At 40.5% G+C, this 18,356-nt stretch overlaps 1 protein-coding gene across 2 annotated transcripts in view; it reads right to left on the bottom strand.

The window, feature by feature from the left end:
- Positions 1-18,356, bottom strand: part of LOC122796479 (retinol dehydrogenase 12-like) — a 496,486-nt gene that overhangs the window by 433,132 nt on the left and 44,998 nt on the right. For both annotated transcript variants that reach the window (XM_044064989.1, XM_044064988.1), the window contains exon 2: positions 11,233-11,348. In XM_044064989.1, coding sequence (XP_043920924.1) covers positions 11,233-11,348 — 116 coding nt within the window. The remainder of the gene's footprint in view (positions 1-11,232; positions 11,349-18,356) is intronic.

The raw sequence follows: 18,356 nt of genomic DNA, 5'->3' as shown, positions 1-18,356 counted from the left end.
ATATATAGATACTGTCATTTTGTTTCCCTCTTCACTGGATTCCTTCACAGGAAGATGTCCAGGTTTTCTCAGAATAGTCCACGGTGATTCTTCCTTAGTGCAACATAACACCCAGAGCCAATCTTAAAGGTAAACATTCACCATCGATAAGAAGCCAACTTCTCTAGTTGTTTAGGGCTACAGTCCTCTGATTTAAATACCATTTATTTATATAATTGGTGCTATTAACTGAACCATGGAGGAGTACTGTTTACCTAACAAAAAGGTATCTGCCTCCTTAAAACAACACTTCTGTTAACAACTCCTCCCATCATGTTCATATACCAAAACTCTCACACTTTGTAACAGCACGTGGCTTTCATTTAAAATTCTAAGGCAAACACATCGGAATAACTCTTCACTGAGTTTGTCCACTGCAGAAATGGTACTTCCAAGGGTTTTGTGTTGACCCCTGCTCAGCACTGTGAGCAGCTTTGGTCCTCCACACTCTCTGATTAGTATAAACGTTCTCCAGGATTGCACATTCACACTTGGCGTTTTCTGCCATCTTATACTTTAACATAAATGTGTATCCATTTGTTGATTGAAAATAATGTAGCTTCTTAACAAAATATATTGCAAACAGAACAGTGCAGGGGGTACTACTTATTAGTAATATAAACATGTGCGGCACACAGGTGTAGAAGTTGCAAAATCCTGTGAAATACAGAAATAAAGCCCCGACACAAATGGCCCAAGTTCACCTGCTGTCAAGGAGTTGTACGAGCCGGGAATGATATGAGGAGGAGTGACCAGGTAAATGCCTGCTCACGTCACTCTGGGAACTGGAGTGACAAACGCATGTCTTGGCTACATTTCCCATGCTGGAACCTAAAGTGGACACCACAGCTCACATAGGAGCACTCACTCATGGAAGGACAGAGCTTTCCAAGGAATTATGTCATTTCTGCAAGTGGGTGACATGCCTTCACTAAGACCTGTTAGGACTTATGGGTAAAATCTCTTTGATCTATAAAAGTGATGATCGTACATCCTCTACCACTTAAACTTCCCTGATAGATGGATTGAATGGCTGTAGGTTTCTTTTCTCCTGGAGAAAGAAATGGGCTTGTTGGGCAGTTGGAAAACACTTGATGGTCACCAGGATGAGGGGAGCCAAAAAAAAAAAAAAAAGGGGGAGAAATCTGCTTTACAAAAGTGTGCACAGAAGATAGGTGCTTTAGCTTCACACACAGATTTTTCTCTTTCCAGATATCTGGTCCAAGAACTGGTCACCAAAGTAGTGTAAGATAGGTAAACAGCACCATGGTGCTTACTTTGCAAAACAAAATACTTTTTATTTTTTAGTAAAAGACTGCAGACAGCTCAGGTTTCTAAATTCTGACTATTCTGCTGTATATCTAGAGTATCTTTTGCCTCGCAGCAAGAGATTCTCCGGTTCGATTCTCAGCTGGAGTGCCTTCTGTGCAGAGTCTGCATGTCCTCCCTGCATTCGTGTGCATTTCCTCCGGGTGCTTCAGTTTCCTTACACATTACAAAGACATGCGTTTGGAGCATTTCTCCCTGGGCCTCTGGGAAAATTGGCTTTGTTCCAAGTTGGACTTTCCCAGTAAACAAATGTTAAATAAATATTTCTGATTGCCGAAAACCTCAGTATGTATTGCAGTAAAATATCTATGGGTGCTTTTGCCTCTTAGAAAAGAAAAAAGGTCAAGGAAGGGCAACAGAATTATGTAGTCTGAAAATTAAGTAGGCTGTATTACATAATCTGACTTGGTCCAGAAAAAATATAATGTATTACATAACCTGCATTGGTCCAGTAAAGTATAACATATTACATAACCTGCATTGTTCCAATAAAATATAACATATTATATAACTGCTTTGGTCCAGTAAAATATAACATATTGCCTCCCTGATGCATTGTTTTATGGTTTTCCATTTAACTCACACAGCAGGCATGATATGGATTAAGCAAACATTTTCATTTTAAAATTAATTAATTGTCTGCTTAAACTACCAAAACATGTAAGTAGCAATAAGGCACTAACCTAAATATATATCCGATATCACATTTGTTCACTGGCTGCAAGACACACTGATTGTATAAAACATGAGTTGTTGTTGTATCTTTCGGCTTTTCCCGGTTAGGGGTCGCCACAGCGGAACTCTGGTCCACTAATGATTGGCAGTAGATTTTTACATACTGAGTTGCCAGCCCTGACGTACAACCCTGAGGTACGCCCATTCATGCATGTCTCCACACAGAAGACGCTTTAGCTGAGACTCGAACAGGACAACATCTTATTGTGAGGCAACAACGCTACATAACATGAGTAATCTGTCAAATCAGTCTGGCAGTAACATATCCTTAATATTTTATGGCCTGCTGAAAATTACAAATGTAATGTGGTGTCAAAAATAAAGAAGTGTTTTTTTTTTTTAATTTGGGTCATTGAGCTGTCAGCAGTAGGGTAATATGGGATGCAATTCAGAAATGCTTTCTGCAAATGGGAAACCTTAAAATGGCCATTTTCCCACATGCAGTAAACCTTTCTGATTCTTACACTGCCTGCCCACTGAAGGTTCCTTCTAGTGAAGACCTCAGCATGAAGTCAGGTCTCACTGGTAGAACTGCATGCTAATACTTCAATCCAGGGAAGAAGTTAATGCTAATCAGGCATGTGTTTCCCCCAGAAATGCCAATGGTCCCAATATATGCTGCTGGGTGAATCAGAGAACTGCTTTGTTACATTAAATTTGTACTTTGGAAGTAGAAGTGAATGCTGACAAAAAGGAGTAGTCACTCATTCACACTTGTTGGAAACAGGTTCAGTGAAGTTGTGGGGGTGAGGGTGTGTTGATGCGTGCATCTATGTGTGCGTATCTGTAAGAGAATAAATGAAGCTGCACAAATGAAGCTGTGTGTGTGTGTGTGTGTGTGTGTGTGTGTGTGTGTGTGTGTATATATATATATATATATATATATATATATATATATATATATATATATATACATACACACAGGGGATGCTTTTGCCACCACAATGCATGGACTCCTCAGAGCAATGCTGTCACCATCAGGTCTGACAGTGTGAGCTAATAATAAGGCCCATAGCTGTCTCTGAATTGCATTTTCTTCTAATAATGAGGCCCATAGCTGTCTCTGAATTGCATTTTCTCACCATTGCATAAACTGACATATCCACAAGCTGGGATAATGATTCTGAATCCTACTTGTAATCTGCATTTTATATATATATATATATATATATATATATATACATACATATTTTTTTTTTCAAAAATAAAGTTTCTATTTCAATTTCAGTTGCAATGGCTGTTCTCCTCATAATACTCTATCTTTCATGGAAAGATGGCCGACTAAGAATTTTCTTATTGCAAGCATTTTAGCAAAAAAAATCTAAATGCTGCAGATTCAGATATTAATTTTACTCCCCAAACTAAGCAGGAAAAAAAAAACCTAAGAAGGCTGAAAAGTACATTATGCTACATTGCTGTATCTATCTGAGGAAGAAGCCCTGAAAATATTTAACAATTTTGCATTTAAGAAGAGAAATATGACCACATAAAAATAATGCAATGGAAAACCGATTCTGATGTTACAGATCTAACACGAACTGCTCAAATTCAGGGCTCAACGGAAACAACACATGTTTATGTTACAAGTAAAAACCTCTTCCAGATACTATTAGTTTGATTATTTGCATAACTGATTCTTAAAAGACATGATTACTTGTGGTTTTAAAAAATGCTAAAACGTGGGAGAATTATGTCATAAAATGATGCTTGTATGCATACTGAGTGAAATTTTAAGTACACAGCTTAAGAAGAATTAATGATGACATGTGTGATGTCCCTCCTCTGGGCCAGTAATCAAGGAGCCTCAGTCCTCACCACTAACACTGCCGGGGTATGTTCACTTAGAACAAAAATAGATACACACAATATTTCCAGATGCAGCTCTGCACAAAGTACAATTTCCCTTAAGAGCACAAAGGGAGCAGACTCCAGTCCTGGGGTTGGACTTCCTCTCCAATCCTCAAATAAGACTACACCTTTCTCTCTGCAGAAATCAGTGTTGTGTGTCCGTGTTCCAAGTAAATGACATGCACACTCCTTTAGATTTGATTTTCCTCACACACACACACACACACACACACACACACACACACACACACACACATGCACACTCCTGGGAAAGGCTGACAGATTTACCCGCTATGCCACCTCTACCCAGACTATAAGGCAGATTCACTGCTACCAGCCAGCTACTTTAAGGCTCTGTCCTCCCCGTGGTCGAGTGGCCTCCGAAAGACATGTGTGAATGGGCATTCCTTCACTGAAGGTTGGGCGTCGGGCTGGCAACTCGGCACCATAAAAAAAAATCTACTGCCAATCATTAGCAGACCGGAGACTGTAAAGCAATTCCAACCTTTTCATCCTTCCTGCAGAGACTTACCAGTGATTATCAGGCACCCCAGGGTAGCAACTCTTAGTAAAACTAATACAAATGATAGTGTTAATCAATCAGCAAGAGTTTCAGGAGCATGATGCTACAGTGCCACTAATTAAATGCAAGTACTCTCAAGGGTTAAACTGTTTTCTAAAAGACCAGCCACTATGAAAGGTTTAGATATATTTAATAATAAGTAATACAATAAAACATAAGAATACTGACCATCTACTTACAATAAATACCAGAGTTTCACTTCACAGGAAATATAAAAATAACACAGATGGAAAGACTCAGACACGTACAGAAAAACAATACTTTTAGCTAATCTCACTACATTTTCCTAACTGACTGAAGAATTACTGTTCCCTAGTTAAGTTACTTATTAAAGCAAGGCAAGATGTAGTGGATGAGTGGTCTTGTCAGTTCCAAAACAGAGTGCCATGTGTCTCTGTCATATCTCTCACTACTATCTAAATACTATTTTAGTGCTGGCTACAAAATGACATCACATCTGGTCATCTGACTCTTTGGTTCCCACACTAACCCCTTACTAGAAACTTGAGCTAGGATCTGGCACAGATGTGTCACAATTCACACTAGAGCTTTGCTAACATTTATTCCAGCATCTGGAGACTGTAAAGCAATTCCAACCTTTTCATCCTTCCTGCAGAGACTAACCCGTGATTATCGGGCACCCCAGGGTAGCAATTAGTTCATCACTAAGGACAATAACAGCAGGATCCCAGCCCAGACATTGGGTCTCTGGCTGCATTCAGTTCTGCGAGATAAAATCGTTACGGCCTAAACCAAGTCATTTAATTTTAGGCTATTTTTATTATGGCTAGCTGGGCTGAATATAACCTCTTCCCTTCCAGCATCCTCTGTTAACATATATACTTTTCATCAGTTACAATACAGTCTGATATACATGTATATTTCTTTTCTGTCCAGCAAGGCCCGCTGTTTATTTATTTACATATTTAATTTATTTTACATTTGTTTACCGGGGATGTCCGACTGGGCCAGTGGCCCTTTTTCAGCTGAGGTCCCAGGTGAAAAACTCCATTACAAAAACATATTAAAAACAATAGAAGAATTCAATAACAATCAAGAATATGTAACTTTGGTAAATATAGGTAGTCAACAGTTTATACATATACATTAACAACTGAGAGAGTAAGATAAAGTGGAAAAAAAAAAGAAAGCTAACAAAAAACTAGCATGAAACAGTTTATGCCAGCATGGAGAAATGACTGATCAGTAGATCAATATCATGGTGTTGGTCGTAAATATTTATGAGCTACATGTATGGGATCTGAACAAGAATATGGCTGACTGTTGCTATGCTAGTGTTACTTGAAATACAAGAAGGAAGGAATATGATGAAACTGTAGGAAGCTTGATATAGGTAGATAAGGATAGGGGCAGTATTGAGCTTGAGATAAGTAGAGAGATTGGAATTCCATGATAGAAGGGTAGTTTGGATGTTAGAATTTACTAAGAGAAGAGATATTTTGGTAGTAAGAACAAGGAAGGACAGAATGACACTGTTGATGCTTTTTAACACACACAGTTCTACAAATACATTTTGAACACAAGCATCTGTACAAATCAGTTTATTCAAACAACATAAATTTTTTTACAGAATTCCAGCTAGTTATGATGGCATATGTTACACATGCAATACAATCTCAGTGATGGCTACAAAATTACATCACTTCTGGTCACCACACTACCACCTCACTAGAAACCTGGGCCAGGATCTGGCACAGATGTGTCGGAATTCACACTAGTGCTTTGCTAACATGTATTCCGGCATCTGGAAACTGTAAAACAATTCCAACCCTTCTGTCCTTCCTGCAGAAACTAACCAGCCATTCTCTGGCATCCTTGGGTAGCAATTAGGTCACCACCAAGGACAATAAGAGCAGGATCCCAGCCCAGATATTTCATCTCTAGTTGCATTCAGGCCTGTGAGATAAAATCTTTATAGCCTAAACCAAGTCATTTAATTTCAGGCTATTTTTCTTTTGGTTAGCTGTGCTGAGCTTAACCCCATTCCCTTCCAACATCCTCTGTTAAAATATATATATTTCATCAGTTGCAATACAGTCTCTGTCCAGCAGGACCCACTGTTGATACATTTTTAACACAAACTTTACAAATACATTTTGAACACAAGCATCTGTACAAATCAGTTTGATATTCAAATGCCATAAAATTATTTACAAAACTCCAGCTAATTATGCTAGCATGTGTTACACATGCACTGCCCTACTCTCTCTGGCATAGCTGGCACTACCTCACATCATCATAACATGTAAGCATGCAAGCTAAAATGTTAGCTAAGTAGAAAAGCAAAAGTATGTGCTCAGTAATCTTCAATACTTCTGTGATTTGCTGTTCTGGATTTTTTACATGTTATATTTACTTCTATTTTCCTGGCAAGACATCCTTAGTGGAGAACTGTTCTGGATTCATAAAGATGCAGATTCTTGAGACTACTGCTTGTCATCTCATCTGCAACACAGGCACTTCAAATAGCTATTGCATAAGTAATTGAAGGCTTGGATGGTTTTGCAAGTATTACATATTGAACTATCAGTGCATGGTCAGTCAGAAAAAGAACACAACAGACTGCTACAGCTGCTGAACAAATTTTATATTAAGAGCAACTGTATAATTACAGTGACTAAGGTGAAATAAACAAGTCTTATTCTGATACATTCAGAAATGCAGACAGACATAAATGAAGCCAGACAGCAAATATACCTAAGCCAGAAGAATAATGGCCATTAATGTGCTTTCTGGGAATGGCACATTATCTTACAATATTTATCTAATATGGCTGAAAGCCATGACTATTAGAAAATTGCTGGATCAAGATGTAGTCTGAAAATGGGATTATGGACAGAAAAAAGTTTTGAAGTGTTGAAGAACAAATTCATCTTCTTCTTTTGGCTTTTCCCTTTTAGGGGTCGCCACAGTGGCAGTGGAGTTTTACAGTGTCGAATTGCCAGCCCAGCACCCAACCTTCCACAGAAGGCACATACACATACGCACTCACACCTAGGGCCAATTTAGAGTGTCCAATCCACCTGCAGCATGTCTTTGGGATGTGGAAGGAAACTGAAGCACCCGGAGGAAACCCACGCGACCACAGGGTGGACATGCAGACGCCGCACAGAAGGCACCCCAGCCGAGGATCGAACCGGAGAACCTCTTGCTGTCAGGCGACAATGCTAACCACTGCACCACCATGGCCGCCCTTGAACAACAAATTAATCTACACTGAAATAATAAGATAGAAATAAACCAGGTGTCTCGCAAATTGAGGCAAGTAAGTACTGAAGTCTTAGTAGATCAGATGCACAAAACAGATATGCTGAAACAAAACAAGGAGCTGCTACAAATCTTACGAACTGGAAAAAAATTACAAGTAGAGACAGAACATAAACTATTTCAAAGTATATTTAGAAGTCATTGTCACCAGTGACTCCAAGACTTTAGAAGATATTACTAAAAACTTGCAGAAATGGGACATCAAAGTGAAATACAGGCTTAAAAATGAACTACATACAATAGGCATGTTGAGACTACATTTAGCACCACATATAGTGGACCAACATGATTTTTAGAAGAGCTAAATAGTCTATGGTTGATACTGCAATTTAATTTATTTTATTTTATTTAAATTTGTTAACTGGGGAATTATCAGTGACAAAAGAAAAAGTAAAATATTTTCAGAGAATTGCTGACACCAAATTAGAAATGTAGTTACTGAAAAATAGACAGACTAGTAGAGCAAAGGTAATCAGTCAGGAAAAAAAGATTCAGTACGGTTTATCATTCAAGAATAAAATCAGTCAAGTCTAACTCCTTATGTTCAAAGCTGACAAAATTTTAGTTCCTAACCATTTGAGAGCAAATGTTCTTGAATTCTGGAATAATAAAATTCAATGAGCAATTTATAATGTAAATTAATGACCATGGGATATCAGCTCACATAGAAAAAGGGCTATAAAACTGCTCTGTATGCATGCAGTTCATTCCATAATAAAAAGCTAGGGAAGGAAATGTTGGCACATGCATTTCTGGGAAGACCATGGAGGACAGTGGCCATATATTTCATGCAAAGCAAAGAAGCACTGTTTCTCTCGTGCATAGATCATTATTTTAAATATCAAGAGGTGTGTAAGCTGTCAGGACTAGCAGACCTTTTTGGTTAGAGCACTAACAGGTATATTTTTATCATAAAGCACACCTGCTTTTCTTATGTTACATGATGTTCTCCAATGCATAAGCCAAGAGTTCAAAAGACTGGGCCATCAGTGGGAATGCAAATACATTACTACAAGTACATATCACTACCCTCAATCAAATCAGCAAGTTAAAACATCAATTGCACTGTTAATTTCAAAGAAGAAACACAGAGTTGACGTGATCTGGAAATCATAAAAGACTGTCGTATTACTAGACCTGAATGCAGGAGGAAGAGTCATAATGCAATAGTTGTGGAAAGGTGAGCAAAAAGAGTAAGTAGTGATCTGAAGAGCAAATGAATCCAGATCACTTAGTATGTGGAAAGGACAAAAGACTAAAGAACACACAAGACATTTATAAAAAGCAAAGTTGTCTGAGTAGCAAGAAAAAGTGAAAAAGCTTGAGTACAATGGCATAGAGAAGCATAGTTAATTTGTAAAAATACAAACTTGCAGAAAAATACTCATGAAATTGTGAATGTGTATACTTATATATATATATTTTATATACATGTATATGTGTGTATGTTCACACATGCAAATTTACATGCATGAGCACTTGGTTGATTAATTACTTCCTCATAGATATACTATATCTAATTTTTATAGTAAAGAAGTTGTGGTATGTGGACCTGTTTCTTTAAGGTACCTGTGCTCTAGTTAGAGGAAGTGCATGTCACGTAACAACTCCTTATCTACTTCACGGTTTGGTAGCAACAGTGAACTCCTCATGGAGGCTGGCAACACATGTGCAGGTTGTGTGTCACTATAAGCCTCCTGAAAAATATTATAAATGCTGCACTGTTGTACAGAAGATCCATGACTCCAGCACTATATCACACATGGATTTTTATAACAATACCAAAAATGAGAAGAAAATTATTTGGAGTTCTCCAGCACCACAGCTAGCATTCCCCTGCCAGCTCTTCAGTTTCCCATTACTACTGAAGGTTTATCCTTTTCCTTCTCACTTCTCATCTTATCTTAAATTTCTTTTGCTGTACCATATCCACACATTTACTGTCCTTGGGGAAGGATCACGCTCCTCAGCAGTTCACCAACATAGTGGTTTGTTACAGCTGAGGTGATTCCTGTTCTGTAGACCTGCCTACTGGGGAATAAATGCTTCTCTTGGTTTACTTATAATATTAATCAGTTGTTGTACCTCCGATGTCAGCAGTAATTCTGCACTCATCACTTCTGTCTGCCTTTCTGATGCATAATTCTGTACCCACCTTTATTTAAAACAACGTGCCCTCTCCTCTCTCTCTCAGCATTACTTTATGCCCCAACCACTAGTCCATATTTTACATCTCTGCAGTCAGTACATAGTTTTTCTAACCTTATACTGCCTAGCTCAGTTTTACTCCATTTGCCTTTCCCCAGCAAATGTATGATATAGACTGTGTATGTGCGCCCCTTTCATAATTTTCTTGCCTAAGCACACAGGGCCTTTTCTAAAATGCATGTAATGCTAAATATTCCATTTCTGAATTTTCTTCTCTCACATTGCTGCAATAAATAAAATAGTGTCTCATGTAGTGATCTCCTTTGGAATACTGTTCTGAAATGATGGGTGAATGTTCAATATAAGTCATTAAATTGTAACATATGAAGTTTTCAGCAATTAAATTATGAAACACTCTGAATACCTATTAATAAAGAAACTAATAGTTTTTTTTATCATGACTAAACTTAGCTTGATGTAATAAAGAAGTATGTTATAAAATTCACCTAAGCAGCAGAGAAAGTAGTAATCCACCGTAGCCACGATAGGAGAAAAGGGAAGTCAGAACTGACTGAGCCTCATCCCTGCAAATACTATGAATCAGACCTCTCAGCTACAGAATGCAGTTTCTCAATGCAATATTATCTATGCTGGTTTTCTGTCCTTAATTCTTGAAGTATCTCAAAATGAGTCTACATCTAATCATCAAACGACCACTTATCTGAAACTAAATTTACAGAGACGACAACACCGAATTTTGAATAAACCGAATGTTTATACTACCAAATTTTTTAACAGGGAATGTATGCACTTGGCCAATATGGGGAAATTTGCTCTTTTCCCCAAAGTAGTGTGTGATCCCAGAGTTGGTATATTTAGTTAGCGGGGTTGTGGGGGTATAGCCTCCTATCTAGGTGGGTTTAATATACTGCGGTCTGTTTCTATGTTGAATGTTGGCCAAGTGCATATGTTTCCTGTTGAAAAATTCGGTAGTGTGATTGTTCGGTGTATTCATAGTTCAGTGTTGTCATCTCAGTGGTCTTTCGACTATTGGAAGTAGACCCTTTAAAACATGGTTATTCTTATTCCTCTCAATACAGATTATGATTTATTGCTTATTAATCAGCACCAAAACTGTTGCAGTAGGATTTCATGTTGAATGTATCACATAAAAGCAGAATGTATTTCCAGGCTCGAGTACAAGGATTAAACATGATCAAGTAAGAAATACACACTAACAACATTTTGCTTTGTGAATTTACCTCTCTTTGCAAGATCTCTTGCAGTTTCTTTGCCAATTCCTGTGTTGGCACCAGTTATGAGAACAGTCTTGCCATCAAGTCTAACATCAGAGGACCAGGAACGATAGAACATTTTCCTTGAAAAGAAAATTTGCAAAATTACTTGGTGCTGGACTGTTGAATGCAATGAAAACCAACTTTTAAAAAATAATGCCTGACTAAAAATCAGTAGTATTTACATAAGTGTATTTCTTCACGTGGTAGTAATTGAGGAAACTATTTTTACAAAAATCTAGAACAAAGTAAAATACTGTCAGAGCATGTTGGTGGCATGATGAATTTTATGAACACACTAAAAGATGCTGCAGCAGATGATGGACTGTGACCCTTTAATGGAGTACCTCAGTGGTGTACACCTTGATGAAACATAAATGCTCAAATCTCAGTTTCATACAACATGTGGCAAAATACAATTTGGATAGTCTGAGTTTGCCATACATGGAAGAAAAGCAGTGCAACACCCATGCACTGGCCCAGCAATCAAGGAGCTTCAATCCTCACCACTAACACCTGTAAGGGGCATCCATATATGGAAAGGATAATAAATACACACAAAGTAAAGTACAATTTCCCTTAAGAGCACACAGAGATCACAGTCTGCGGCTGGTTTCTTCCTTTCTCTCCAGGTCCCTAATAAGACTCCCCGCTGGCCTAGTGGGCAAGCTAAAACCTCCAGCACCCTCTCTGTCCAACCAGTGCTTCGTGTTCCTGCCCAGGTAGTTGACACACACACTTTGAGACAAGAGTTATATACATCCTCACAGACACTCCTGGGAAAGGCTGGCACAGGTTCTCCAGCTGTGCCCCTTTTACCCAGACTATACGATAGTACCACTTGCCACCACCCACTAATATTTACCAGCTACTCAAAGGCCCTTATTAAAGGGTGTCCAATTATTACTGTGCAATATTTATATCCAAATGGTAAGTGTGACTAAACAGCAAAGCTTATTTGGAGTGACTTGGTACAGCATCACTATATATATATATATATATATATATATATATATATATATATATATATATATATATGCAATGTACTCGAGAGCTTAAATTATTTCTGTACAAAACAGCCACAGTTGAAAGGTTTGAAAAATATTTAATAATAAATAATAAAAACACAAGACAGTACTTCTTACTACACAGTGCTAGTCAAGAGTTCAGAGATCACAGAGAAATACTTAAAATAATACCGTAGAAACATTCTGACATCACAGAAAAACAAACTGGTCTAGTCTTCTTATTTCCTAGCTATATCTAAGAAAAAACACAGTTCTAAAATCCTACTTACATATAGATGCAAGCAGTGCTGGTGATGTTGGATGTTCTCAAAACAAACGCTCTAATGCTCTCATTCTTTTTCTCCTTAAATTGATAACACAGTACCACTGATTCATTTCAGATTACATGATTTCTTTCTGGTTCCCAGGCTAACAGACTCTCAGAGGTTAATAGCCTTTGATCTTGCAGCTGGTCAAGAAGCCAGAACAATAAAAGAATTTATACATGCAAATTCTAGCAATTAACTCTGGTCTCAAGACAATAGCCAGAATTCCTTCATCCGGACATATCGTCTCCAAGTTTTGACATCAAAGAATTGACTTATTAGCTTTGTTACAGCAGAGTGCACTGTTATCACATTCTTGCAGTTCCACATTTAACACTGTTTTTTTCCCATTTAAGAGAACAAGCCTGTGGCTTATATTAATATGTACAAATGACAGAATTATCTACTGGCTAGGGTGGCAGCCATCACCTATCTTCACACATCTCCCCCCTGTAGAACTCAAGCTAGTTTTTCAAGTAACCCTTGAGAAAAGTTGCTTGAAAGTGTTAGGTCTATCTGAGTATACCTTACCCCATTCCCTGTCTTGAGAGAGCCCATTTGCATTGGCATTACAAATCCCACTGTGGTGCTGCACTGACATATCATATGCTTGCAACCCTAGGCTCCATCTTAGCAATTTAGCATTTTGCTGGCTGGCTGGCTGGCTTTGTGTAACCATGTTAGAGAGTTGTGATCTGTCACTACAGTGAATTTTCTTCCTACAGATAAGGCTGAAGTTTCTGCAGTGCCTACACAATGGCTAGACATTCCTTTTCTACAGCTGCATAGCATTCCTCCCTGGGTTGCAGCCTATGACTGAGATAAACCACTGGATGCTCTTCTCCCTCTGAAGAAATCTGGCTAAATACAGCCCTCACCCCATGGTTTGAAGCATCCACCTCCACAACAAATTATTTGCTGTAATCTGGACTGGCTAACACAGGGATCCTCCCAAAGCTTCCGGAATGCCTGCTCACATGCTGTGGTCCACACTACCTTATCTGCCCTGTTCTTCCTTGTCAAATCTGTGAGGGGAGCAGCTATGGTCCTATAACTGAGGACAAACTTTCTGTACTACCCTACTGTCCCTAAGAATGCCCTCACCTGCTTTTTGGTAACAGGTGCAGGCCATGCCTGAATGGCTTCTACTTTGGCAGGTTCTGGCCTGATCTTACCACTCCCCACTCTATATCCCAGGTAGGAGACCTCTGCCACACCCACCTGACAGTTGCTCAGCTTAATTCAACCCTGCCCTCTGTAGTCTGCCAGCACTTCCCTGACATGTAGAAGGTGCTTTTGCCAGGAATGGGTGTAGATGGCAATATCATCAAGGTAAGCAAGGGCAATCTCTCCTGCTAGGATATGATCTACCAGTCACTGGAAAGTTGCTGGGGCATTTTTCATCCCAAAGGGCATCTTTTTGAACTCATACAAGCCAAAAGGAGTCACAAAGGCCGGCCTCTCTCTAGTAATGGGAGTCAAGGGCACCTCCCAGGAACCCTTGGTAAGATCAATGGTTGTAAGATACTTAGCCCCGCCCAGTTGCTCTAGGGCCCCATCTGTCCTAGGCCTGGGGCAAGTATTTGACTCTGTGTGACTATTTAATTTCCTGTAGTCCACACAGAACCTGGTGCTGCCATCCTTCCTTGGCACCAGCACCACTGGGGAGGCCCAGGGACTGTTGGACTCCTGAACTACCCTTAGTTCCAACATATCCTGCATCTCCTCCCTCAGAGTCTGTTTGACCCTCTCAGGCACCCTATAAGGGGCCTGCTTAATAGGCCTTTGGGGTCCTGTATCCACCTGGTGCTGCACCAGGTGGGTGCACCCTGGTTTCCCAGTGAACACGTCCCCAAACTCCTGTAACACTGCTTGGATTTCTCAAACCTGGGTAGGAGATAGCTGCTGGGACATGGCTACCCCTTCCACTGAGGTGTCAGTCCCAGCCTCACTGAGATCATCAGTCACCAGATCTCCCTCCTGCAATCCACTGCAAATACTCAGCATAAGGGCCTCCCTATCACAGTAAGGTTTCATCATGTTAACATGTACAATTCGTGCTCCTGCCTAGCAGTTCTACCATGTATTTAACATCAATTACCTTTCTTACTACCTTTTAGGGTCCCTCCCAAGCTGCTTGCAGCTTGTGTCTGACAGGAATACGAACCATTACCTGCTGCCCTACAGCATACTCTCTAGCTTGAGCGTTCCTGTCATACCATACCTTTTTCTGTTGTTGGGCTTCTGCCAGGTTCTCCTGGGCAAAGCTCATGAGTTTCCTGAACCTTGTCCTGAGGTTTAGGACATATGCCACAACAGACTCCTTGTGAGATTCACACTCACCTTCCCACTCATCTCAAATTAAATCTAGAGGTCCCCTCACCCTATGCCCATACAGCAACTAAAAGGGTGAAAAACCTGTGGATTCCTGGGGAACCTCTCTGTAAGCAAACAGATGAGGAAAATATTTGTCCCACTCCCTCTTAAACAGGTCTGCAAATGCCCGTAGCATAGACTTGATTGTAGAGTTTAACCTCTCAACAAGACCATTAGTCTGAGGATGATAGGGGGTGGTCCTCATGTGCTTCACCCCAAAGGACTTCCACAGACAAGCCAGCAAGTCTCACATGAAATTGCCACCTCTGTCAGTCAGTATTTCATTTGGGAAACCTACCCTGCTGAAAATCTCTAACAAAGCATTTGCCACCTTTTCTGCCTCTATGGAGGAAAATGCCACTGCCTCAGGGTATTGTGTAGCATAATCCACTATCACTAGGATATGCTTTTTCCCTGTGGAACCTGGGGTACTCTGAGGCCCCACAATATCCATAGCTACCCTCTGAAATGGCTCCTCAATCACAGGCAAAGGCATCAAAGGAGCTCTCACCCTGTCTCCTGCCTTGCCTAACTTTTGGCACTGCTCACAGGTCCTGCAGTACCCTGTTACATCTCTGGAAATTCCAAACCAATAGAAGTTCTGCATAATAATGTCTCTCTGTACATTTTATGCCCATATGACCTGCAAAGGGAATATCATGGGCTATGGCTAGAAGCACCAGATGGCAGACTCTAGGCACTACCAACTGCTGTACCCTCTCACATTCTAGCCCTCCCTCAGGGCTCCACTGTCTATACAGTAACCCTTTGTTCCAGTATACAGATTCCCCCTTCCCTTGAGAATCAGGTGCCTTCTTAGCTACCTGCCTCAGGCCTTGCAGTGTAGGGTCTGACAGCTGAGCCTGTCTCAACTCTCTCGTTGTAACCCTTCCCAGCTCCTCTTCCACAGGAATTCTGGCATCCTCTGACAGTGGTGCCTCACTGTCAGTCTGCGTACTACTACTCACATCTACCTTTACAGTCACTCTATCCAAGGGAACATCAGTACCCACAAGCAGCTGTGGCTCACCTTCAGTCTCACTGCTATAGAGTAGCTCCCTTCCGGAAGTAACCACCTCACCAGTCCTGGCTGCAAGTATGCAGTCTGTCTGGGTCTCCGCCAGGCTACCAGAACCACATGCTTGTCTCCTAGCCTGACTGTGTGTAAATGCATAAGCACATGGTACTGCCTCATCCAAATCCTTTCCCTATCAGGACATCTGCAGGATGGTAGTTTGGTACCCCTGTTGGCTCAAGAAAACCTACTATTGGCATTTTGTCTTCCCCACTTACTGGCTCTCTCACATTTTGTTCTCCACCTTGCATCCGTGGACATCTGTATACCACATGGCCCCACTGGTTGCATTCAAAACATTTAACCCTATGTCCTGGATGTATACCTGGATTAGTGGCTTCCCCTGCTACTGGCAGAGTCTGTTGGGGCAGTCTGTGCTGCCCACCATGGGTTCCTTTAGACCCATAAGCAGTACTGGGGTTCCCTTTCCTGTGCAAGGATGCCCTGCTTGCTAGGTGTAGGTCTCCCTTTTTCCTCATCTCATCTGAAGTAGCACATTATCTTTCGGCTAACCAGATCCTCATGTTCTCAGGCAAAGTGCTAAGGGCTTGCACCCTCACCAAAAAGTCTTCCAGCCCTTCAAAAGTGGTGACCTGACATTCCCTCACCGAACTATGAAAATAAGTGCTCAGTTCAGCAACATATTCACACAAGCTTCCATCTGCCTTGCGTCTATGCTCACAAAACTTTTTCCTATACGTTTCAGATGTTAGCTTAAAACATTCTAACAAGCAATACTTAACAACAGTGTAAGTAAAACAGTTAACGTCAGACATTTTAGACAACATAGTTACAGCTTTACCATGGAGTAAGGGGGTCAGTAACTGTACCCGGAGCCATTGGTCAACATCATACTGTTTACATACCCACTCAAACATATGAATGAAACTATCAAAATTATCACCCTCTTTAAACTGCAGAAGAAATTTATTGACTTTTGTGCTTCTGGGACCAATTACTCCCTTCACCATTACCTCCATGACTTTGGAAAAGAGTCAGTATCTCCTTCTCATGCTGCCTCTGCTTTTCCTCAGCTTCCAGGTGTAGCAATTTCTCATTCTCCTCAGCCGGCAACCATCACATTTTCTCATTGTCCTCACTCTCTAGATGCCTCAGTCTCTCAGCTGCTTCTATTTCCAAATGCCTGGCCTCCAACTCAAGTCTCTTTAGCTCCAGATGGATTTTTAAGTCCTCTGCAGAAAGGTTGAGCTGACCATTCCTTGAGGATGGTATATCTCCACTGCCAGTGTGATAATCGGCCTGGTTGCTGTTTTCTGATGCAGCTGTGACCAAGGCTGCAATGAGGTCTGTCTTAGTCAGGTTTCCATACACCAGTCCCCTAGCCTGGCACATCTCAGCCAGCTGGCTCATTGTCAGATTTCTGTACTCCTCTGCTGACATGCTGCCTGCTCTCCCTGACTAACTAAGCTAACAAAAGAAATGAAACAATTGTGATCTGAGCTCTGAGTATTCACTGCGTGGCTGATTTAGAGTAGAAAAAACACCTTCAGTGATCACTGTACACAAGCTACATGAATTCACTCTACCCACACCACTACAAGCCAATTAGTATTTGCCAACCAATTAATATGTGGTGTGTATATCCCACCACTGTCAAACAATTAATATGTGATGCCCGTGCACTGGCCCAGCAATCATGGAGCCTCAGTCCTCCCCACTAACACCAGTGAGGGGCATCCATAAAGGGAAAGGATAATAAATACACACAGTAAAGTATGATTTCCCTTAAGAGCATACAGAGATCACAGTTAGTCTGGGACTGGTTTCTCCCTTTCTCTCCAGGTCCCCAATAAGACTCCCCACTGGCACAGCTATAGGGTCCAGATCTCAGCCTAGTGGGCAAGCTAAAACCTCCAGCACCCTCTCTGTCCAACCATTTCTTCATGTCCCTGCCCAAGTAGCTGACACACAGACACTTTGAGATGAGAGGTATATGCAACTACACAGACACTCCTGGAGAAGGCTGGCACAGGTTCTCCAGCTGTGCCTCTTTTACTCAGACTATATGGTAGTACCACTTGCCACCACCCACTAATATTTATCAGCTACTCAAAGGCCCTAAATAAAGGGTGTCCAATTATTACTGTGCAATATTATTATCCAAATGGTGTGAGTAAACAGCAAAGCTTATTTGGAGTGACTTGGTACATTATCACTATACATATATGCAATGCACATTAGAGCTTAAATTATCTCTACACAAAACAGCCACAGTTGAAAGGTTTAAAAAAATATTTAATAATAAATAAAAACACAAGACAATACTTCTTACTACACAGGGCTAGT

The sequence above is a fragment of the Protopterus annectens genome, chromosome 3.part0 (genome assembly GCF_019279795.1).
Source record: "Protopterus annectens isolate FY-2018-M chromosome 3.part0, PAN1.0, whole genome shotgun sequence".
NCBI lineage: Eukaryota > Metazoa > Chordata > Ceratodontiformes > Protopteridae > Protopterus > Protopterus annectens.
This window is presented reverse-complemented; position numbering and strand designations above follow the sequence as displayed.